General features: G+C 47.7%; 1 protein-coding gene across 2 annotated transcripts in view; it reads right to left on the minus strand.

Annotated features, from left to right (window-relative positions):
* The window catches only part of maml3 (mastermind-like transcriptional coactivator 3), a 242,728-nt gene extending 216,942 nt beyond the window's left edge, over positions 1 to 25,786 (minus strand). For both annotated transcript variants that reach the window (XM_042317349.1, XM_042317348.1), the window contains exon 1: positions 24,606 to 25,786. In XM_042317349.1, coding sequence (XP_042173283.1) covers positions 24,606 to 24,965 — 360 coding nt within the window. In that variant the 5' untranslated portion in view covers positions 24,966 to 25,786. The remainder of the gene's footprint in view (positions 1 to 24,605) is intronic.
* Positions 25,787 to 26,032: the final 246 nt, after the last annotated feature.

Raw genomic sequence — 26,032 nt, forward strand, 5'->3', positions numbered from 1 at the left:
AATAGTGAAATGCTTTTCAGAAAGAAATCATATTTTTTTTCGAGAAGAAGAGGACATTACATAATTCTCCAAACACTTCCTCTCGAAGCCGCCCAGCTCTTTACCACAGAAACAGACACAGTCCAACTGAAACACACAGACATTCAGAAACCTCTCTCGCTCTCCCTCTCCTTTTCTCCCTCGCTTTCACTCTACCTAACACACAATACACTAGACACAGTACACCCCCCCCTCTCTACCTTACTCTAACACACACAGACACACACTTGACATATCTGAGCAGACAGGCAGCCTCTGCATCACAGTCACCATGACAACGTCGTGAGACAATCCGCAAAAGCAGCCAGTCCCCCGGTCACACACCCCGGAGGGAGAGATGAAGAGAGAGAGATGGAGAGAGGAGCGAGCGAGAGAGAACGATATCGAGAGAGGCTGAAAGTGTGAGAGACGGAGCGTGTGAGAGACGGAGAGAGAGACCGAGCGTGTGAGAGACGGAGAGAGAGACCGAGCGTGTGAGAGACGGAGAGAGAGAGAGATGGAGAGGAGATTGAGATGAGGATAAAGAGAGGAGGAGGGAGAGGAGGAGAGAAGCGAGGGAGCGTGACTTGTACATGCTACACATGACAATAGAAAAGACACGTAACAGCAGCCTGTTCTGAAGCACAGCAGCAACACATCATAGAACAGTGGAACAGAACAGTGGAACAGAACAGGGAATAGAGCAGTGGAATAGAACAGGGAATAGAACAGTGGAATAGAACAGTGGAACAGAACAGGGAATAGAACAGTGGAACAGAACAGTGGAACAGAACAGGGAATAGAGCAGTGGAATAGAACAGTGGAACAGAACAGGGAATAGAACAGGGAATAGAACAGTGGAATAGAACAGTGGAACAGAACAGGGAATAGAACAGTGGAACAGAACAGGGAATAGAACAGTGAATAGAACAGTGGAACAGAACAGTGGAACAGAACAGTGGAACAGAACAGGGAATAGAACAGGGAATAGAACAGGGAATAGAACAGTGGAACAGAACAGTGGAACAGAACAGTGGAACAGAACAGTGGAACAGAACAGTGGAACAGAACAGGGAATAGAACAGGGAATAGAACAGTGGAACAGAACAGTGGAACAGAACAGTGGAACAGAATAGTGGAATAGAACAGGGAATAGAGCAGTAGTATAGAACAGTAGTATAGAACAGTGGAATAGAGCAGTGGAATAGAACAGGGGAATAGAGCAGTGGAATAGAACAGTGGAATAGAACAGGGAATAGAACAGGGAATAGAACAGTGGTATAGAACAGTGGAATAGAACAGTGGAATAGAGCAGTGGAATAGAACGTGGAATAGAACAGTGGAACAGAACAGCGCAACAGAACAGCGGAATAGAACAGTGGTATAGAACAGCGGAACAGAACAGTGGAACAGAACAGCGGAATAGAACAGTGGTATAGAACAGCAGAATAGAACAGTGGTATAGAACAGCGGTATAGAACAGTGGTATAGAACAGCGGAATAGAACAGTGGTATAGAACAGCGGAATAGAACAGTGGAATAGAACAGTAGAACAGAACAGCGGAACAGAACAGCGGAACAGAACAGCGGAATAGAACAGCGGAACGGAACAGCGGAACGGAACAGCGGAACAGAACAGCGGAACAGAACAGCGGAACAGAACAGTGGAATAGAACAGTATACAAAAGATGTGTAGTGCAGGGTTGTGGGTTGGATTCCCGCTGGGGCCGCCCATATGAAAATGTATGCCCCCACGACTGTAGGAAACGTGTCTGTTGAAGGCCATATTATTATAACACTACATTATGGGCCTAGTACCATTTTTGAGCCCCTAGACCAGCGGTTCCCAAACTAGGGGTCGCAACCCCAATATGAAAATGGGGTTCGCGGGAAAAATGTCACAAATCCTGAAGAAGTAAAAATGATAATATGGTCCTTGTAATGTGGTTCACCTTCAAATGTAAATGGAGAGTATTGAAATGTAGAAGACCCAATTCAACCAGAGACCAAGGGAAAAGGCTGCACTAGACTGGACCAAGGCTGCACTAGACTGGACCAAGGCTGCACTAGACTGGACCAAGGCTGCACTAGACTGGTCCAAGGCTTCACTAGACTGGTCCAAGGGAAAAGTCTGCACTAGACTGGACCAGGGGAAACGGCTGCACTAGACTGGACCAAGGCTGCACTAGACTGGACCAAGGCTGCACTAGACTGGTCCAAGGCTTCACTAGACTGGTCCAAGGGAAAAGTCTGCACTAGACTGGTCCAAGGCTGCACTAGACTGGACCAAGGCTGCACTAGACTGGACCAAGGCTGCACTAGACTGGTCCAAGGCTTCACTAGACTGGTCCAAGGGAAAAGTCTGCACTAGACTGGACCAGGGGAAACGGCTGCACTAGACTGGTCCAGGGGAAATGGCTGCACTAGACTGGTCCAGGGGAAATGGCTGCACTAGACTGGTCCAAGGCTGCACTAGACTGGACCAAGGCTGCACTAGACTGGACCAAGGCTGCACTAGACTGGACCAAGGCTGCACTAGACTGGTCCAAGGCTTCACTAGACTGGTCCAAGGGAAAAGTCTGCACTAGACTGGACCAGGGGAAACGGCTGCACTAGACTGGACCAAGGCTGCACTAGACTGGACCAAGGCTGCACTAGACTGGTCCAGGGGAAATGGCTGCACTAGACTGGACCAGGGGAAACGGCTGCACTAGACTGGACCAGGGGAAACGGCTGCACTAGACTGGACCAGGGGAAACGGCTGCACTAGACTGGTCCAAGGCTGCACTAGACTGGTCCAAGGGAAAAGGCTGCACTAGACTGGTGAATGGGGATCAAAAAGCCCTGCCGTCTCCCACAGAAAATTAAAACTCACGGAAACGATCAACAGCTCATATCAGTGTGAACATGGAGTCAGCAGTGCTCTCGTCTGCATCGGTGCCGCGTTCAAGACAACTGGGAACTGGGAAATGTCCGACTTCCGACATCAGCGCGTTCAAGACAACTGGGAACTGGGAAATGTCCGACTTCCGACATCAGCGCGTTCAAGACAACTGGGAACTGGGAAATGTCCGACTTCCGACTGGTTCAAGACAACTGGGAACTGGGAAATGTCCGACTTCCGACATCAGCGTTCAAGACAACTGGGAACTGGGAAATGTCCGACTTCCGACATCAGCGCGTTCAAGACAACTGGGAACTGGGAAATGTCCGACTTCCGACATCAGTGCGTTCAAGACAACTGGGAACTGGGAAATGTCCGACTTCCGACATCAGCGCGTTCAAGACAACTGGGAACTGGGAAATGTCCGACTTCCGACATCAGCGCGTTCAAGACAACTGGGAACTGGGAAATGTCCGACTTCCGACATCAGCGTTCAAGACAACTGGGAACTGGGAAATGTCCGACTTCCGACATCAGCGCGTTCAAGACAACTGGGAACTGGGAAATGTCCGACTTCCGACATCAGCGCGTTCAAGACAACTGGGAACTGGGAAATGTCCGACTTCCGACATCAGTGCGTTCAAGACAACTGGGAACTGGGAAATGTCCGACTTCCGACATCAGTGCGTTCAAGACAACTGGGAACTGGGAAATGTCCGACTTCCGACATCAGCGCGTTCAAGACAACTGGGAACTGGGAAATGTCCGACTTCCGACATCAGCGCGTTCAAGACAACTGGGAACTGGGAAATGTCCGACTTCCGACATCAGTGCGTTCAAGACAACTGGGAACTGGGAAATGTCCGACTTCCGACATCAGCTGCGTTCAAGACAACTGGGAACTGGGAAATGTCCGACTTCCGACATCAGCGCGTTCAAGACAACTGGGAACTGGGAAATGTCCGACTTCCGACATCAGTGCGTTCAAGACAACTGGGAACTGGGAAATGTCCGACTTCCGACATCAGTGCGTTCAAGACAACTGGGAACTGGGGGAAAAAAAACTCCAAATACATTTGTTGTTGTTGTTGTTGTTCATCAACTCGAAATTCCAACTCAGGAACTCGGGTGTCTTTCTAGCTCCGACTTTCCGACCTGAAGATCACTGACGTCATGATCTGACCTCAGACTTTTTTCCCCAGAGTTTCCAGTGGTCTTGAAAGCACCATAAAACCAGATATGGATCCTGGTTGGATGTGACAGCGGGGATGACCACGCCCCCCTGACTTGGAGCAGCCCCGACGCAACATGCAACAAGCCACACCCATCTCATTAGTGGTGGTGAGGTAAGAGACATGATGTCATCGCCCCACATTAAACGTACACATGGTCTGTTTATGACATCATTTCTTTTCACACGGTTGGGGTTGAGAACGGTCAGATGTCAGAATGGGGTCGCAGACGGAAACAGTTTGGGAGCCCCTGGTATAAACAGTGCCCTCTACATTTTGGACGAGAGCTCCTTCTCCTGACGCCTTTTGTGGGAACTGAACACCTCAAATCAAAAATGTTACTCTCCCTCTGCCTCGCCTCTCACCCCGCCCCTAAAATGTTACTCTCCCTCTGCCTCGCCTCTCACCCCGCCCCTCCTTCTCAGGTGGTAGAGAAAACTGGGTTCATATTTCATGTTTGTCCGTTGCAGGTGTAAAGCATCTCTTTAGAAATATATATATAAATCTCAACACAAGCTGTTTGGCTAAACATGATGACAGTTTAGGAAGGGGGCCATGTTTTGGTTTTGGTTGTTTTGGGGGTTTAGGGGTTTAAAAGGTGTCATTTTCCCACACTGAATTCTCATAAACGGCCATCCAAAAGAGCAATTGTCCATAACTAGACTCCAAATGATTTCATACATTGTGACAAAAATAACATGAGAATGATCACATTGAGTTATCAGCCTATACCAATATAGAGTTAAATGGTCAACATCAGTCTGTACCACTATAGAGTTAAATGGTCAACATCAGTCTGTACCAATATAGAGTTAAATGGTCAACATCAGTCTGTACCAATATAGAGTTAAATGGTCAACATCAGTCTGTACCTATATAGAGTTAAATGGTCAACATCAGTCTGTACCAATATAGAGTTAAATGGTCAACATCAGTCTGTACCAATATAGAGTTAAATGGTCAACATCAGTCTGTACCAATATAGAGTTAAATGGTCAACATCAGTCTGTACCAATATAGAGTTAAATGGTCAACATCAGTCTGTACCAATATAGAGTTAAATGGTCAACATCAGTCTGTACCAATATAGAGTTAAATGGTCAACATCAGTCTATACCAATATAGAGTTAAATGGTCAACATCAGTCTGTACCAATATAGAGTTAAATGGTCAACATCAGTCTGTACCAATATAGAGTTAAATGGTCAACATCAGTCTGTACCAATATAGAGTTAAATGGTCAACATCAGTCTGTACCAATATAGAGTTAAAGAGTTAAATGGTCAACATCAGTCTGTACCAATATAGAGTTAAATGGTCAACATCAGTCTGTACCAATATAGAGTTAAATGGTCAACATCAGTCTGTACCAATATAGAGTTAAATGGTCAACATCAGTCTGTACCAATATAGAGTTAAATGGTCAACATCAGTCAACATACCAATATAGAGTTAAATGGTCAACATCAGTCTGTACCAATATAGAGTTAAATGGTCAACATCAGTCTGTACCAATATAGAGTTAAATGGTCAACATCAGTCTGTACCAATATAGAGTTAAATGGTCAACATCAGTCTGTACCAATATAGAGTTAAATGGTCAACATCAGTCTGTACCAATATAGAGTTAAATGGTCAACATCAGTCTGTACCAATATAGAGTTAAATGGTCAACATCAGCCTGTACCAATATAGAGTTAAATGGTCAACATCAGTCTGTACCAATATAGAGTTAAATGGTCAACATAGAGTTAAAGTCTCAGTCTGTACCAATATAGAGTTAAATGGTCAACATCAGTCTGTACCAATATAGTTAAAGAGTTAAATGGTCAACATCAGTCTGTACCAATATAGAGTTAAATGGTCAACATCAGTCTGTACCAATATAGAGTTAAATGGTCAACATCAGTCAATATAGAGTTAAATGGTCAACAAAGTCTGTACCAATATAGAGTTAAATGGTCAACATCAGTCTGTACCAATATAGAGTTAAATGGTCAACATCAGTCTGTACCAATATAGAGTTAAATGGTCAACATCAGTCTGTACCAATATAGAGTTAAATGGTCAACATCAGTCTGTACCAATATAGAGTTAAATGGTCAACATCAGTCTGTACCAATATAGAGTTAAATGGTCAACATCAGTCTGTACCAATATAGAGTTAAATGGTCAACATCAGTCTATACCAATATAAGTTAAATGGTCAACATCAGTCTGTACCAATATAGAGTTAAATGGTCAACATCAGTCTGTACCAATATAGAGTTAAATGGTCAACATCAGTCTGTACCAATATAGAGTTAAATGGTCAACATCAGTCTGTACCAATATAGAGTTAAATGGTCAACATCAGTCTGTACCAATATAGAGTTAAATGGTCAACATCAGTCTGTACCAATATAGAGTTAAATGGTCAACATCAGCCTATACCAATATAGAGTTAAATGGTCAACATCAGTCTGTACCAATTAAATGGTCAACATCAGTCTGTACCAATATAGAGTTAAATGGTCAACATCAGTCTGTACCAATATAGAGTTAAATGGTCAACATCAGTCTGTACCAATATAGAGTTAAATGGTCAACATCAGTCTGTACCAATATAGAGTTAAATGGTCAACATCAGTCTGTACCAATATAGAGTTAAATGGTCAACATCAGTCTGTACCAATATAGAGTTAAATGGTCAACATCAGTCTGTACCAATATAGAGTTAAATGGTCAACATCAGTCTGTACCAATATAGAGTTAAATGGTCAACATCAGTCTGTACCAATATAGAGTTAAATGGTCAACATCAGTCTGTACCAATATAGAGTTAAATGGTCAACATCAGTCTGTACCAATAGAGTTAAATGGTCAACATCAGCCTATACCAATATAGAGTTAAATGGTCAACATCAGTCTGTACCAATATAGAGTTAAATGGTCAACATCAGTCTGTACCAATATAGAGTTAAATGGTCAACATCAGCCTGTACCAATATAGAGTTAAATGGTCAACATCAGTCTGTACCAATATAGAGTTAAATGGTCAACATCAGTCTGTACCAATATAGAGTTAAATGGTCAACATCAGTCTGTACCAATATAGAGTTAAATGGTCAACATCAGTCTGTACCAATATAGAGTTAAATGGTCAACATCAGTCTGTACCAATATAGAGTTAAATGGTCAACATCAGTCTGTACCAATATAGAGTTAAATGGTCAACATCAGTCTGTACCAATATAGAGTTAAATGGTCAACATCAGTCTGTACCAATATAGAGTTAAATGGTCAACATCAGTCTGTACCAATATAGAGTTAAATGGTCAACATCAGTCTGTACCAATATAGAGTTAAATGGTCAACATCAGTCTGTACCAATATAGAGTTAAATGGTCAACATCAGTCTGTACCAATATAGAGTTAAATGGTCAACATCAGTCTGTACCAATATAGAGTTAAATGGTCAACATCAGCCTATATTACCAGTGAACCAATCGATATACAATGGTCACATCTGTAGTTAAAAAGTAGTTAAATGGTCAAGATCAGTCTGTACCAATATAGAGTTAAATGGTCAACATCAGGCTGTACCAAGAGAGAGTTAAATGGTCAAGATCAGCCTATACCAGAGAGAGTTAAATGGTCAACATCAGTCTGCAATATAGTTAAAATGGCAGAATAGAGTTAAATGGTCAACAGAGAGAATATAGAGTTAAATGGTCAACATCAGTCTGACCAATATAGAGTTAAATGGTCAACATCAGTCTGTACCAATATAGAGTTAAATGGTCAACATCAGTCTGTACCAGAGAGAGTTAAATGGTCAACATCAGGTACCAATATAGAGTTAAATGGTCAACATCAGTCTGTACCAATATAGAGAGAGGGCAACATCAGCAGAAGATAGAGCAGAAATGGGCAAGAGAGAGAGTACCAAGGGCAGAGAGAAATGGCAGAGAGAGGAGCAGATAGAGTTAAAGAGAGCAGAAAGGGGGCAGAGAGAAAGAAAGAGGTTAGAATGGTCAACATCAGAGTACCAATAGAGAGTTAGAGGTCAAGATCAGAGTACCAATATAGAGAGGGGTCAACAGAGAGAGAAAAGAGAGGGCAGAGAGGGCAGAGAGGGCAGAGAGGGCAGAGATGGAAAGCAAGAGAGGGCAGAGAGAGGGCAGAGAGAAAGAAAGAGAGGGCAGAGAGAGGGCAGAGAGAAAGAAAGAGAGGGCAGAGAGAGGGCAGAGAGAGAAAAAGAGAGTGAGACGGGGAGTGAGCGAGAGAAAAAGAGGGGGAAAGACACACAGGAGAATGTGAGAGGAGGAGTCATTTTCTCCTTCCTCTTCTCCCCAAAGCAAACAACCATTTAACTGGATGGACAGAGAGAGAGAAGAGGGGGTGAGACGTCAGCCCTGTTCTCTTCCTTGTTTGTGATTGTTATCAGGGCTATTTTAGGAAGCTACCAGGAAGTCATTAACACACTACAGCCTGACTGGGCTGCTCACTGAGAGGAGGGAGAGAGAGGATGGAGAGATGAGAAGAGAGAGGGAGAGATGAGAATAGGGAGGACGAGAGAGAGAGAGAGAGAGAGAGAGGGAGAGATGAGAATAGGGAGGATGAGAGAGAGAGAGAAAGAGAGAAAGAAGAGATGAGAACAGGGAGGACGAGAGAGAGAGATGGAGAGATGAGAATAGGGAGGAGAGAGAGAGAGAGAGAGATGGAGAGATGAGAATAGGGCAGACGAGAGAGAGAAATGCGAGGGAGGAGAAAGACTAGAGGAGGGAAAGAGGGACAGAGAATTATGGAAATATAGAAATATGAATTGTAATGATGAAGAGCAAGATGAGAATCAGAGAGACTCAGAACCACAACATTTAAGATGGAGAGATGAGAATCAGAACCACAACATTTAAATGAGAGAACTCAGAACCACAAATTTAACTCCTCCTACTCAGAACCACAACATTTAACTCCTCCTACTCAGAACCAGAACATTTAACTCCTCCTACTCAAACCACAACATTTAACTCCTCCTAATGATGAACAGCACTCCTCCTCCTTTTTCAACATTTAACTCCTCCTACTCAGAACCACAACATTTAACTCCTCCTACTCAGAACCACAACATTTAACTCCTCCTACTCAGAACCACAACATTTAACTCCTCCTACTCAGAACCACAACATTTAACTCCTCCTACTCAGAACCACAACATTTAACTCCTCCTACTCAGAACCACAACATTTAACTCCTCCTACTCAGAACCACAACATTTAACTCCTCCTACTCAGAACCACAACATTTACACACACTTACATCAAAAAGAAACAATGACTTTCAACCAGGTCCCAAACGTGTCTCCTCTTCTCCTGTTCTAAAGACTCTCTCTCCCCCTCAATGTTTTATTCCTCATAATGTCTCTGCAGTGTTATCAGATCATGTGTTGTTTCTGCAGGACCCACTGTAGCACCATTACTCAGCCTGGTGCTCTAATGGCTATTGATGCAGCCTGGGGCATCACTCACTCACTCACTCACTCACTCACTCACTCACTCACTCACGCACGCACACAAAAATGTCATGGAGGGGTTCAATTGGAAGGTGTTTCTCCAGCAGGAATAACATCAAACGCCACACAGAGAACATAGAGGACACACACACACACACAGAGAACATAGAGGACACACACACAGAGAACAGAGAACACACACACACACAGAGAACATAGAGGACACACACACACACACAGAGAACATAGAGGACACACACACACACACAGAGAACATAGAGACACACACACACACACACAGAACATAGAGGACACACACACACACAGAGAACATAGAGGACACAGAACCAGAACATAGAGGACACACACACACAGAGAACATAGAGGACACACACACACACAGAGAACATAGAGGACACACACACACACAGAGAACATAGAGGACACACACACACAGAGAACATAGACACACACACACACACAGAGAAACAAGACACACACACACAGAGACACACAGAGAACATAGAGGACACACACACACAGAGAACATAGAGGACACACACACACACAGAGAACATAGAGGACACACACACACAGAGAACATAGAGGACACACACACACACAGAGAACATAGAGGACACACACACACAGCAGAGAGAACATAGAGGCACACACACACACAGAGAACATAGAGGCACACACACACACACAGAGAACATAGAGGACACACACACACAGAGAACATAGAGGACACACACACACACAGAGGACACACACACACACAGAGAACATAGAGGACACACACACACACACAGAGAGAACATAGAGGACACACACACACAGAGAACATAGAGGACAGAGAACATAGAGGACACACACACACAGAGAACATAGAGGACACACACACACACAGAACATAGAGACACACACACATAGAGAGGACACACACACACACAGAGAACATAGACACACACACACAGAGAACATAGAGGACACACACACACACAGAGAACATAGAGGACACACACACACACACAGAGAACATAGAGGACACACACACACACACACACAGAGAACATAGAGGACACACACAGAGAACATAGAGGACACACACAGAGAACATAGAGGACACACACACACAGAGAGAGAGAGAGAGAGAACATAGGGGAGGGAGGGAGTCAGTCAGTCAGTCAGTCAGTCAGTCAGTGTGTGTGTGTGTGTGTGTGTGCGTGCGTGCGTATATACAGGTAGCTAGGTAAACCTGAGCCTGCAGAGTAATTCCTACTTAGATGAGGATTTGGCCTCTTGGTTGTCGTGGGCGTGAAGAGCAGAGAGAGATTTAGTGGACTAAGTCAGCTAGGATGAACAAGAGATCACCTCTGGGGTGGAGGAGAGGACAGGAGAGGGGGGGTAGAGGGGAAGGGAGAGAGGAGAGGAGAGAGGGGAAGAGAGGAGGGGAGAGAGGTAGAGCGTAGAGAGGAGAGAGGAGAGAGGAGAGGAGAGAGGGGAGGGAGAGGAGGGAGGAGGAGAGAGAGGAGAGGTAGAGGGGGAGAGAGGAGAGGTAGAGGGGAGAGAGGAGAGGAGAGAGAGGTAGAGAAAGGAGAGGTAGAGGGGAGGGGTAGAGAGGAGGGGAGAGAGGAGAGGTAGAGGGGGGAGAAAGAGGGAGAGAGAGAGGAATCCTGTCATATGGATTGTGTTGGCAGCAGGTGTCCCTCAGAGCCAAGCTAATGTCCACTGTGTCCCATCTGCCTCATGCTACACAGGGTGACGACACACTCTGGTGTGTGTGTGTGTGTGTGTGTGTGTGTGTGTGTGTGTGTGTGTGTGTGTGTGTGTGTGTGTGTGAACCTCAACACCATATCTCTGTGGGGGGGGTGTGTGTGTGTAAACCACTCCTCAGTACATGACAGCCCGCGTTGGTTCGGGAGGTGAATAAGAACCCGATGGTCACTCTGACAGAGCTCCAGAGTTCCTCTGTGGAGGAAGATGGGAGAACCTTTCAGAAGGACAACCATCTCTGCACCAATCAGGCCTTTATGGTAGAGTGGCCAGACAGAAGCCACTCCTCAGTACATGACACATGACAGCCCGCTTGGAGTTTGCAAAAAGGCACCTAGATGTCATTGTGGGGGTATAGAGATGTCATTGTGGGGTATAGCGATGTCATTGTGGGGTGTTGCGATGTCATTGTGGGATGGGATGTTGTGATGTCATTGTGGGGGTATAGAGATGTCATTGTGGGGGTATAGAGATGTCATTGTGGGGGTATAGACATGTCATTGTGGGGGTATAGACATGTCATTGTGGGGGTATAGACATGTCATTGTGGGGGTATAGACATGTCATTGTGGGGGTATAGACGATGTCATTGTGGGGTGTTGCGATGTCATTGTGGGGTGTTGCGATGTCATTGTGGGGTGTTGCGATGTCATTGTGGGGTGTATAGCATGTCATTGTCATTGTGGGGTATAGAGATGTCATTGTGGGGGTATAGCGATGTCAGTGTGGGGGTATAGCGATGTCAGTGTGGGGGTATAGCGATGTCAGTGTGGGGGTATAGCGATGTCAGTGTGGGGGTATAGCGATGTCAGTGTGGGGGTATAGCGATGTCATTGTGGGGGTGTAGCGATGTCATTGGTGGGGGGTATAGCGATGTCAGTGTGGGGGTATAGCGATGTCATTGTGGGGGTATAGCGATGTCATTGTGGGGGGTATAGCGATGTCAGTGTGGGGGTATAGCGATGTCAGTGTGGGGGTATAGCGATGTCATTGGGGGGTATAGCGATGTCATTGTGGGGGTATAGCGATGTCAGTGTGGGGAGTATAGCTGATGTCATTAATAGCGATGTCATTGTGGGGGTATAGCGATGTCATTGTGGGGGTATAGCGATGTCATTGTGGGGGTATAGCGATGTCATTGTGGGGGTATAGCGATGTCAGTAGGGGGGTATAGCGATGTCATTGTGGGGGTATAGCGATGTCAGTGTGGGGGTATAGAGATGTCATTGTGGGGGTATAGCGATGTCAGTGTGGGGGTATAGCGATGTCAGTGTGGGGGTATAGCGATGTCATGTGGGGGTATAGCGATGTCATTGTGGGGGTATAGCGATGTCATTGTGGGGGTATAGCGATGTCATTGTGGGGGTATAGCGATGTCATTGTGGGGGTATAGCGATGTCATTGTGGGGTATAGCGATGTCATTGTGGGGGTATAGCGATGTCATTGTGGGGGTATACGATGTCATTGTGGGGTATAGGATGTCATTGTGGGGGTATAGCGATGTCATTGTGGGGGGTATAGCGATGTCATTGTGGGGGTATAGCGATGTCATTGTGGGGGTATACGATGTCATTGTGGGGGTATAGCGATGTCATTGTGGGGGTATAGCGATGTCATTGTGGGGGTATAGCGATGTCAGTGTGGGGGTATAGCGATGTCATTGTGGGGGTATAGCGATGTCAGTGTGGGGGTATAGAGATGTCAGTGTGGGGGTATAGCGATGTCAGTGTGGGGGTATAGCGATGTCAGTGTGGGGGTATAGCGATGTCAGTGTGGGGGTATAGCGATGTCAGTGTGGGGGGTGAAGTCATGTCAGTGTATAGCGATGTCAGTGTGGGGGTATAGCGATGTCAGTGTGGGGGTATAGCGATGTCAGTGTGTGGGGGTATAGCGATGTCAGTGTGGGGGTATAGCGATGTCAGTGTGGGGGGTATAGCGATGTCAGTGTGGGGGTATAGCGATGTCAGTGTGGGGGTATAGCGATGTCAGTGTGGGGGTATAGCGATGTCAGTGTGGGGGTATAGCGATGTCAGTGTGGGGGTATAGCGATGTCAGTGTGGGGGTATAGCGATGTCAGTGTGGGGGTATAGCGATGTCAGTGTGGGGGTATAGCGATGTCAGTGTGGGGGTATAGCGATGTCAGTGTGGGGGTATAGCGATGTCAGTGTGGGGGTATAGCGATGTCAGTGTGGGGGTATAGCGATGTCAGTGTGGGGGTATAGCGATGTCAGTGTGGGGGTATAGCGATGTCAGTGTGGGGGTATAGCGATGTCAGTGAACAAGACACTCATAGCGATGTCAGTGTGGGGATCACATAGCGATGTCATTGACACACAGCAATGCTGTCTAGCTGATGTCAGTGTGGGGGTATAGAGATGTCAACAAGACACACATAGCTGATGTCACTGTGGGGGTATACGATGTCAGTGTGGGGGTATAGCGATGTCAGTGGGGGGTATAGCGATGTCACTAATGTCATTGTGGGGGTATAGCGATGTCAGTGTGGGGGTCAGGAGCCGCCAGCATCAATCATGTAAAGTGGGGTTACATCTCAGACACAAGACACACAGCTAGCTGATCTAACTGGCTGATCACACTAATACAACAACAAGACACACAGCTAGCTGATCTAACTGGCTGATCACACTAATACAACAACAAGACACACAGCTAGCTGATCTAACTGGCTGATCACACTAATACAACAACAAGACACACAGCTAGCTGATCACACTAAATAAACAACAACAACGTGGGGTGTTGACATTTGTCCCGTTAGAAAACAAGTCTGGAACAGAAAAGTGTTTCTTCATATCCCGACTCCCCCCGAGATACCAGCAGCCAGTGGGGTCACGGTGAAGAGATACCAGCAGCCAGTGGGGTCACGGTGAAGAGATACCAGCAGCCAGTGGGGTCACGGTGAAGAGATACCAGCAGCCAGTGGGGTCACGGTGAAGAGATACCAGCAGCCAGTGGGGTCACGGTGAAGAGATACCAGCAGCCAGTGGGGTCACGGTGAAGAGATACCAGCAGCCAGTGGGGTCACGGTGAAGAGATACCAGCAGCCAGTGGGGTCACGGTGAAGAGATACCAGCAGCCAGTGGGGTCACGGTGAAGAGATACCAGCAGCCAGTGGGGTCACGGTGAAGAGATACCAGCAGCCAGTGGGGTCACGGTGAAGAGATACCAGCAGCCAGTGGGGTCACGGTGAAGAGATACCAGCAGCCAGTGGGGTCACGGTGAAGAGATACCAGCAGCCAGTGGGGTCACGGTGAAGAGATACCAGCAGCCAGTGGGGTCACGGTGAAGAGATACCCAGCAGCCAGTGGGGTCGCGGTGAAGTGCCTTGGTCAAGGGCACAGCAGCTTTTTTTTTTTTTTTTTTTTTACGTTGGCGGCTCTGGGATTTGAACCAGCAACCTTTTGGTTACGGGGGCCAATGCTGTAACCCCGAGGCCCCCTGCCACCCCTGTGTATAGGTCGGGCATGGGAAATGTAGGTCGATGTGTACCTGTATTTTTCTGTGTGTGTGTGTGTGTGTGTAAACATGGAATGATCCTTGTGTGCCAGTGAGTGACGTCACGTGTGTGTGCAGCTATTCTCCTGTGACATTGCTACGGTTCAACAGTCACCACAAGACACCACAACACACCAGACTGTCTTCAGGTGCATAAAGAACATTCAACACACACACACACACACACACACACACACACACACACGGGAACTAATGGGTCATCAAAGCCAAAGTGTAAAACAAGAAATGGTCCAGTCGATCTCCTCCCAGACAGGCCTGTGTAGAAATGCCCTGTTGTAGTGTAATGGTCCAGGATCTATCTGGTCGAGCCAGTAGACGGGGAAGTCTTCAATACTACTCTGCTGGGACTTTGGCCATTGTTGTTGTTGGCACTACTATCCACAGAGGTATTTTAGAGAAGAACATAACATTACTCGCACACACACAGGGACACACACAGGGACACACACAGGGACACACACAGGGACACACACAGGGACACACACAGGGACACACACAGGGACACACACAGGGACACACACAGGGACACAGGGACACAGGGACACAGGGACACACACAGGGACACAGGGACACACACAGGACACACACACACAGGGACACAGGGACACACACAGGGACACACACACACAGGGACACACAGGACACACACAGGGACACACACAGGGACACACACAGGGACACACACAGGGACACACACAGGGACACACACAGGGACACACACAGGGACACAGGGACACACACAGGGACACACACACAGGGACACACACAGGGACACACACAGGGACACACACAGGGACACAGGGACACACACACAGGGACACACACACACAGGGACACACACACACAGGGACACACACACACACAGGGACACACACACACACACACACAGGGACACACACACACAGGGACACACACACACAGGGACACACACACACAGGGACACACACACACAGGGACACACACACACAGGGACACACACACACAGGGACACACACACACAGGGACACACACACTTCTCTGCGTACACAGTGTGAGGCTGTGGAGAGAGGCCTAGTACAGGGTGCAGGCCAGCCTGATGAACATGTGGACGTGCCTGGAAGGAGGGGAATGTGGTCACATAGCCTGGCCAAATTAAAAACATCCACACAGACAGAAGGAGAGAGGGGGGTACAAAACAGAGAGAGGTAGAGGAGGAGGAGAGAGACACTGAAAGGAGGAGAGGAGAGAGAGAGAGAGGTAGAGGAGGAGGAGAGAGACACTGAAAGGAGGAGAGAGACAGAGAGAGAGAGAGAGAGAGGAATCCCAGAGACAGAGAGAGGAGGAGGAGAGAGACACTGAAAGGAGGAGAGAGACAGAGAGAGAGGAATCCCAGAGACAGAGAGAGGTAGAGGAGGAGGAGAGAGACACTGAAAGGAGGAGAGAGACAGAGAGAGATTTGTTGATTTCAAAAAAGCCTTCGACTCAATTTGGTATGAGGGTCTGCTATACAAACTGATGGAAAGTGGTGTTGGGGGTAAAACATACGACATTATAAAATCCATGTACACAAACAACTAGTGTGCGGTTAAAATTGGCAAAAAACACACACATTTCTTCACACAGGGTCGTGGGGTGAGACAGGGATGCACCCTCTTCAACATATATATCAACGAATTGGCGAGGGCACTAGAAAAGTCTGCAGCACCCTGTCTCACCCTACTAGAATCCGAAGTCAAATGTCTGCTGATGATCTGGTGCTTCTGCCAGACCTGGGCCCTGACAGTAAACCTCAGTAAGACCAAAATAATGGTGTTCCAAAAAAGGTCCAGTCACCAGGACCACGAATACAAATTCCATCTAGACATTGTTGCCCTACAGCACACAAAAAACTATACATACCTTGGCCTAAACATCAGCGCCACAGGTAACTTCCACAAAGCTGTGAACAATCTGAGAGACAAGACAAGAAGGGCATTCTATGCCATCAAAAGGAGCATAAAATTCAACATACCAATTAGGATTTGGCTAAAAATACTTGAATCAGTCATAGAGCCCATTGCCCTTTATGGTTGTGAGGTCTGGGGTCCGCTCACCAACCAAGACTTCACAAAATGGGACAAACACCAAATTGAGACTCTGCACGCAGAATTCTGCAAAAATATCCTCCGTGTACAACGTAGAACACCAAATAATGCATGCAGAGCAGAATTAGGCCGATACCCACTAATTATCAAAATCCAGAAAAGAGCTGTTAAATTCTATAACCACCTAAAAGGAAGCGATTCCCAAACCTTCCATAACAGACCCATCACCTACAGAGAGATGAACCTGGAGAAGAGTCCCCTAAGCAAGCTGGTCCTGGGGCTCTGTTCACAAACACAAACACACCCTACAGAGCCCCAGGACAGCAGCACAATTAGACCCAACCAAATCATGAGAAAACAAAAAGATAATTACTTGATACACAAAAACACAGAGCAAACTAGAATGCTATTTGGCCCTAAACAGAGAGTACACAGCGGCAGAATACCTGACCACTGTGACAGACCCAAACTTAAGGAAAGCTTTGACTATGTACAGACTCAGTGAGTATAGCCTTGCTATTGAGAAAGGCCGCCGTAGGCAGACATGGCTCTCAAGAGAAGACAGGCTATGTGCTCACTGCCCACAAAATGAGGTGGAAACTGAGCTGCACTTCCTAACCTCCTGCCCAATGTATGACCATATTAGAGACACATATTTCCCTCAGATTACACAGATCCACAAAGAATTTGAAAACAAATCCAATTTTGAAAAACTCCCATATCTACTGGGTGAAATTCCACAGTGTGCCATCACAGCAGCAAGATTTGTGACCTGTTGCCACGAGAAAAGGGCAACCAGTGAAGAACACACACCATTGTAAATACAACCCATATCTATGCTTATTTATTTTATCTTGTGTCCTTTACCATTTGTACATTGTTAAAACACTGTATATATAATATGACATTTGTAATGTCTTTATTGTTTTGAAACTTCTGTATGTGTGATGTTTACTGTTAATATATAAAGTGAAATAAACAATAAAAATTATCTACCTCACTTGCTTTGGCAATGTTAACACATGTTTCCCATGCCAATAAAGGCCTTGAATTGAATTGAATTGAGAGAGAGAGGAATCCCAGAGAGAGAGAGGTAGAGGAGGAGGAGAGAGACCCCGAAAGGAGGAGAGAGACACTGAAAGGAGGAGGGGAGAGAGAGAGAGAGAGAGAGAGAGGAATCCCAGACAGAGAGATAAAGAGGAGGAGGAGAGAGCCAGAGAGAGACAGGAGGAGGAGGAGAGAGACACTGAAAGGAGGAGGGAGAGAGAGAGAGAGAGAGAGAGAGAGAGAGAGAGAGAGAGAGATCCCAGAGACAGAGAGAGGTAGAGGAGGAGGAGAGAGACACTGAAAGGAGGAGGGGAGAGAGGAGAGAGAGAGAGAGAGAGAGAGAGAGAGAGAGGAATCCCAGAGACAGAGAGAGGAATCCCAGAGACAGAGTGAGAGAGAGAAGGAGGAGAGAGACACTGAAAGGAGGAGGGAGAGAGAGAGAGAGGAGAGAGAGGAATCCCAGAGACAGAGAGAGGAATCCCAGAGACAGAGTGAGAGAGAGAAGGAGGAGAGAGACACTGAAAGGAGGAGGGGAGAGAGAGAGAGAGAGAGAGGAATCCCAGAGACAGAGAGAGAGAAATCCCAGAGACAGAGAGAAAACAGCAGAATATGAAGAGAGAGAGAACAGATCTGAGTCCTGTTGTGACTGAGGGGTAGTTTGGCGGGTTGTACACTGCGTGTGATGTCGGCGTCCACGGGCCTCCTCGGCGTCCACGGGCCTCCTCGGCGTCCACTGGCCTCCTCAGTGTGTGTGTGTGTGTCAGCTCCATGCCAGCTCACTGGGTTAAATATAGCTACTGGGCAGCGATCCCAGACTGTATTAACAATATGTACCACCACCACTTTAGATAATACTGACACCGGATAGCAGGGAGGGAGAGGGGGAGGGGGGAGGATAGGAGGAGGGAGAGGAGGATAGGAGGGGGAGGAACACTGGAAAGGGAGGATAGGAGGGGAGGGACACTGGAGAGGGGGAGGATAGGAGGAGAGGGGGATAGGAGGGGGAGGGAGGGGAGGATAGGAGGAGGGACACTGGAGAGGGAGGATAGGAGGGGGGGGGACACTGGAGAGAGGATAGGAGGGGGGGACACTGGAGAGAGGGAGGAGGGAGGGATGGGGAGGGAGGGAGGGAGGGAGGGAGGGAGGGAGGGAGGGAGGGAGGGAGGGAGGGAGGGAGGGAGGGAGGGAGGGAGGGAGGGAGGGAGGGAGGGAGGGAGGGGGAGGGAGGGAGGGAGGGAGGGAGGGAGGAGGGAGGAGGAGGAGGGAGGGGAGGATAGGAGAGAGGGGGAGAGACTGGAGAGGGAGGAAAAAGTTAAGAAGAGAGGAGAATGGTAGAGAGGTAGAGTCAGAGGGGAGAGGAGAATGGTAGAGAGGTAGAGTCAGAGGGGAGAGGAGAAGACCATGAGGGGAAGAGGAAGGGAGGAGAGCAGAGGAACAGAGGGGGGGGGGCAGAGAAGGAGAAGAGGAACACCTCAGTGGGACAGAGAATAAATGAAACTCAGCCACCCACACTCCATCCATTCTGCCAGGAGAGAGTGTGTGGCATTCCATACTAGAGAGCCAAGGAGAGGAGTCGTGGGACAGATACCAACTCTGGCCTGAGCTTGCATGTCTGTGTCCAGCGAAACACTGCACACAGTTATGTAAACCTGAATGTTTATATGCGGTGTAGACTGGTAATAAAGGGTTTATAACCCCTTCTTGAGTATTAACAGACTAGTTATAACCTGAGGGTTACACTACTGACCTATAACACACAGCTCTCCAGTCAGCTTCAATACAACACTATGGAACAGTGACAGAACCTCCCAGAGAGAAACACTAAGAGAATACAAGGGCAGAGTGACGGCACTTCAGCTCTGGAGGAGGAACGAGACCCCGACACAGAGGAGGAGGAACGAGACCCCGACACAGAGGAGGAGGAACGAGACCCCGACACAGAGGAGGAGGAACGAGACCCCGACACAGAGGAGGAGGAACGAGACCCGACACAGAGGAGGAGGAACGAGACCCGACACAGAGGAGGAGGAACGAGACCCCGACAGAGAGGAGGACGAGACCCCGACAGACAGAGAGGAGGAGGGACAGACCCCGACACAGACAGAGAGAAGGAGGGACAGACACCCCGACACAGAGGAGGGACAGAGACCCCGACACAGACAGAGAGAGAGAGGAGGGACAGAGACCCCGACAGAGAGGAGGGACAGAGACCCCGACACAGACAGAGAGGAGGGATAGAGACCCCTACACAGACAGAGAGGAGGGACAGAGACCCCGACACAGACAGAGAGGAGGGACAGAGACCCCGACACAGACAGAGAGGAGGGACAGAGACCCCCCGACAGAGAGGAGGGACAGAGACCCCGACACAGACAGAGGAGGAGGGACAGAGACCCCGACACAGACAGAGAGGAGGGACAGAGACCCCGACACAGACAGAGAGGAGGGACAGAGACCCCGACACAGACAGAGAGGAGGACAGAGACCCCGACACAGACAGAGAGGAGGGATAGAGACCCCGACACAGACAGAGAGGAGGGATAGAGACCCCACAGACAGACAGAGGAGGGGACAGAGACCCCGACACAGACAGAGAAGGAGGGACAGAGACCCCGACACAGACAGAGAGGAGGGACAGAGACCCCGACACAGACAGAGAAGGAGGGACAGAGACCCCGACACAGACAGAGAGGAGGGACAGAGACAGAGGAGGGATAGACACCCAGACAGAGACACAGAGGAGGGACAGAGACCCCGACACAGACAGAGAGGAGGGACAGAGACCCCGACACAGACAGAGAGGAGGGACAGAGACCCACAGACAGAGAGGAGGGACAGAGACCCCGACACAGACAGAGAGAAGGAGGGACAGAGACCCCGACACAGACAGAGAGGAGGGACAGAGACAGACAGAGAGAGGAGGGACAGACACCCCGACACAGACAGAGAGAAGGAGGGACAGACACCCCGACACAGACAGAGAGAAGGAGGGACAGAGACCCCGACACAGACAGAAGGAGGGACAGAGACCCCGACACAGACAGAGAGGAGGGACAGACACCCCGACACAGACAGAGAAGGAGGGATAGAGACCCAGACGACACAGACAGAGAGAAGGAGGGACAGACAGACCCCGACACAGACAGAGAGAAGGAGGGACAGACACCCCGACACAGACAGAGAGAAGGAGGGACAGACACCCGACACAGACAGAGAGAAGGAGGGACAGACACCCCGACACAGACAGAGAGAAGGAGGGACAGACACCCCGACACAGACAGAGAGAAGGAGGGACAGACACCCCGACACAGACAGAGAGAAGGAGGGACAGACACCGCAACACAGACAGAGACAGACAAGGACAGGTGTGTAGACTGGAGAAGAGAGAGAATCCGCGCTCCGATATGAGCTGATGTAATGTAGATGTTGGTAATAATTGGTGTCACTGACTGTATAAAATGTCCTATTCTACACTACTACTCATAACAACATACACTGCCTAGATATCACTAGTTATTAGACCACTTGACAAGGCAAATAGCCTCCTGGGGACATGATCCCAGACATGGCAGTAGGCTGTTCATATGACTTCTTACACCGAGGCAGTCTGCTCTCATATCCAAAGAGATGGTCTCTCTCGCCAGACTCAGGGCTCGACGGCTGTGAGAAGAGACAACCACAGAGGAGACCTTCCTAAGCCTGTAATAGTGGTGGCTGATGGGTAAAGGCAGCATGAAATCCAAAGGGCTCCCTCTCACTCTAATAGCTGCCTAATGTTTACCATAATTACAGGGGCTGTCGTGCCTCCCCACGGGTGTGTCTGGGACCTTATGGGGCGGGAGAGAGAGAGAACCTAGGCTCCATCTCAAATGGCACCCTATTCCCTATTTAGTGCACTACTTTTGACCAGAGCCAATAGGGAATAGGCTGCCATTTGGGACACAGACCGTTTTGCAGGGCTCTACAGAGCGACCATTTCACAGGCACTTCTATACTATTCTACTGCACCTTAGTCCGTTCCGCTCTGACATCGCTCATCCATATGTATATAGTCTTAATTAATGCCTACTTAGATGTGTGTATTGGGTATACCTGGTGTCATTTGTTAGATATTACTGCACCATCGTAGCTAGAAACACAAGCATTTCGCGACACCGGCAATAACATCTGCTAATCACGTGTATGTGACCAATAAAATTTGAATGTATAGTTTTGTAAGCTACTGCCTGAGCCTTGGTTTGCTTTGCAACATATAGTGAATACATACAGCCATCTAGCTGCCGCCTAGTAGTGGGTCTCTTTCTGGGCTCAGGCAGGGAAAGGGAGATAGAAGAGAGAGTGAAAATAAATACATTAAATGGTGCTACTGTTTCCTTAAGAGCAGCTAATGGGCGGTTCGGTTAAATGTCCACACGAAGCGGTAGGTCGTTTTTCTATTGCAATCACCGCTGCCTCTCCGCGACATACGACTCTTAAAAACGGCGAGACGAGGGGGGAGTAGCGTTATCTCCTTCTTGTTTGGTACCTAGTAGGTTGCCTCCAGAAAGGAGAGCGCCAACGAGACACCACTTAGCATTTGAAAGGCATATTGGCCCCGGCTACAACAAAAGGGGCTATGTCGTCGCATTCCGACTCGCTGTTGTAGAGGTGTGAATGAACAAGGAGAGAGATAATTGTCTCTTGGTTTCTCCTTTTCACAGAAGCTTATGGTTTTAAAGTCGTGATCCCCAAAGACGGTTCACAACGCACAAATCAACACTCGTGCTACAGAGGGCAGCTCCCTCGGCTGGTGCTGACACATGCGCAGATCAACTGCTGGAGCGTCAATTATTTTATTAAGACGTTTACATGTCCTAATAATCGGAAACATTAAAAACATATTCAAAATAAAAAATTGCATAATCTGCCTACTGCCATAATCAGTTTAATAGCGTATTAATAGTGAACATAAACATACAATGTTTCATTATACAGTCGGAATACATCGTAATGCATTGGCCAGTGTCTGTTAATCTAGCTCTATCAAAAGCTAAAGGTATCTATCCACATAACAGTGTAGTATTAGACTATTATATCATTAACCCGCTAAACTAAAGTTCAGACAGTAGCCTATAGGTTTATTATAGGTTTATTACGTCCCTGTCGGGTGGCTTCTTGTTTTATCAAGATGTCTAGTATATTGTTATTCTGTGTCTGTTTCCCTCTCACACACCTTGAAATCACGACTGGAGACATATTTAGGCTACTATAGTACTCTCAACCGTTATGAGATTCATATTTGAAGTATAGCTGGAAATGTGCTTTACTGTTATCAACAACCAGACAATGCTGGCATCAATGTGATCAACCGTGGGCGAGAATGGCTGCTGAGCAGGAAAACAATGTTGCAACAAGTTTCCGCAGAGAAAAATGTAACAGTTAAACTACCAAAGACAAAACAACTCATGAACTTCGTCGACAGCCCAAAAGAAATCCGCATATCAAGTAGTCCCCCCGAACATGTGTTCAACCAACTAACTATGGACTCTCTCCCCAGTTAGCCTCCTATGCTAACACTAACTATGGACACTCTCCCCAGTTAGCCTCCTATGCTAACACTAACTATGGACACTCTCCCCAGTTAGCCTCCTATGCTAACACTAACTATGGACACTCTCCCCAGTTAGCCTCCTATGCTAACACTAACTATGGACACTCTCCCCAGTTAGCCTCCTATGCTAACACTAACTATGGACACTCTCCCCAGTTAGCCTCCTATGCTAACACTAACTATGGACACTCTCCCCAGTTAGCCTCCTATGCTAACACTAACTATGGACACTCTCCCCAGTTAGCCTCCTATGCTAACACTAACTATGGACACTCTCCCCAGTTAGCCTCCAATGCTAACACTAACTATGGACACTCTCCCCAGTTAGCCTCCTATGCTAACACTAACTATGGAACTCTCCCCTATATGACTAACTATGGACTCTCCCCAGTTAGCCTCCTATGCTAACACTAACTATGGACACTCTCCCCAGTTAGCCTATGCCTAACTATGGACACTCTCTCCCCAGTTAACACACTATGGACACTCTCCCCAGTTAGCCTCCTATGCTAACACTAACTATGGACACTCTCCCCAGTTAGCCCCCTATGCTAACACTAACTATGGACACTCTCCCCAGTTAGCCTCCTATGCTAACGTTAGCCTGGGCTAAAAGCAAAACAGCATTGCTCTCAAAAGAGCATCCCACAGTCGGAAAGAGATTTTATGAAAATACAAACAAGGCGCAAAGTGAGTCGTTGGCTACAAAGGGGGAAGTGAGTGGATTGTGTACTTTGTAAAAACACAAGCGCTTGTTTGGCACACTGTTTTGAAACAGAGTGAGAGTTCAAAGCAGTTCACTGAAGCACAGAGTTACAAGAATGATCTCAACTTTTCCGGCGGGGGCGAAGGAGATGTATCCCAACTTAACCGGGAGAGGGGGGGAGAGTAGTGTGTGTACTATGTAGAGTAGACTAAACCACGGGCATCTTTGGCCCGGTGACCGTCTCTTTAACTCACCGCTATAAGTGTGTTGTTCCTCTGCTCCGTCGACTCGGGGTCTTGCTGTTTACTCTGATGCTTGCTGTTGGCAGATTTCTTCGCCCTCTGCTCCAGGCTCCGCTGGTAGAGACTCACCGTCTCCCTCCGCTCGATCTCCAGCTGCTCGGCGTGGGCTTGCTGGTAACGGTTCTCACAGTTGACATGGTGCCGCCTGCACCCTTCTATCCTCTGCCGTAGTCTCTCCACGACCGTGCTGTGTTTGGGAATGCCCACGTTGTTGGGGTTTACACCCGGATTCATGCCACTCGCCATGGCATTGTTGTTGATGCAAATGTTACTGCCGTTCGCGGCAGCGGGGGTTGCAAAGTCCCCCATCATTCACCCGAAATGATAGTATTTTGGACTAAGTTTTTCTTCCCCTCAAGCCTCAAAGTAGTCTCTTCGTCTTCTAGGTTAAATGTTACTGGGAAATGGGAGATGGTAGTTAGATTAAAATGACGAACAAGACGGACCGGGTGATTCAAATGACCGTAAGGACAGTAAACAAACGGTGATCGGTGGTGATTCTTGTTCCCTCCTTCGGGACAGGACGCGGAGGCTCCACCATTTAACACGGTTTTCAAATATCACCTTGTCCCGTCCATGAAAAACACCGATAACAATATCCCATAGCCCAGGCACGAAGGCTTCAAGAACGAGCAAGCTGGTCCGTAAATCAACACATCAACCGCGGCCAGACTATTAGTAAAGGTAATAACTCCATAGGAAACAACCGGATATTAAGCTACAGGCGATCATCACTGCCTCGGTTTCCCACTCACACACATAACAGACCGACGCTGCCTCGAGCTCGCCGTTGTTTTATTATGTTGTCCTTTGTGAAAAAGTTTTGCTGTTTTGAACCGAAGGGGCTCCGGAGTTGCTCCGTGAACTTGCTGCATTTCATTGGTTTGGTCGGTAAAAAATCCTTAAGCTGAACGTGAAGAAGAGTTGTCGTGATAGGGAACCGGGTCCCGTGAACTGGTGCACAGCGAAATCCTGAAGACACCGCGGTGGCCGTGATCTCTCGGCTGGTCGCTAGTAGCTGTTCGCTGCCACCATCACAATCATCAAGACCTATCCTCCTCCATGCCAGCGGAGCGATATCAGGACGAGAGTTTAGTCAAAACCAGCTAGAGGCTGTGAGTAGCCCAACAGCACAGAGGAAAACCCGGAGTGGAGTGTGCATGTTCCAGCCACGCCGGATCAGTAACGAATAAACAGTAGCATGAAAGCAGAATACATTTAGGCCTAGTGGCCGGTCACTGTACTTACCATCAGGCATTGCAACGTCAAAGCAATGTTGTCGCTCACATATATATACATAGAGACAATTCAAATAAAAAGTCAAATCAAAGTGTATTGGTGGGGTACACATGTTTAGCAGATGTTATAGTGTAGTGGTG

Source organism: Oncorhynchus tshawytscha, unplaced genomic scaffold (genome assembly GCF_018296145.1).
Source record: "Oncorhynchus tshawytscha isolate Ot180627B unplaced genomic scaffold, Otsh_v2.0 Un_contig_1859_pilon_pilon, whole genome shotgun sequence".
NCBI lineage: Eukaryota > Metazoa > Chordata > Actinopteri > Salmoniformes > Salmonidae > Oncorhynchus > Oncorhynchus tshawytscha.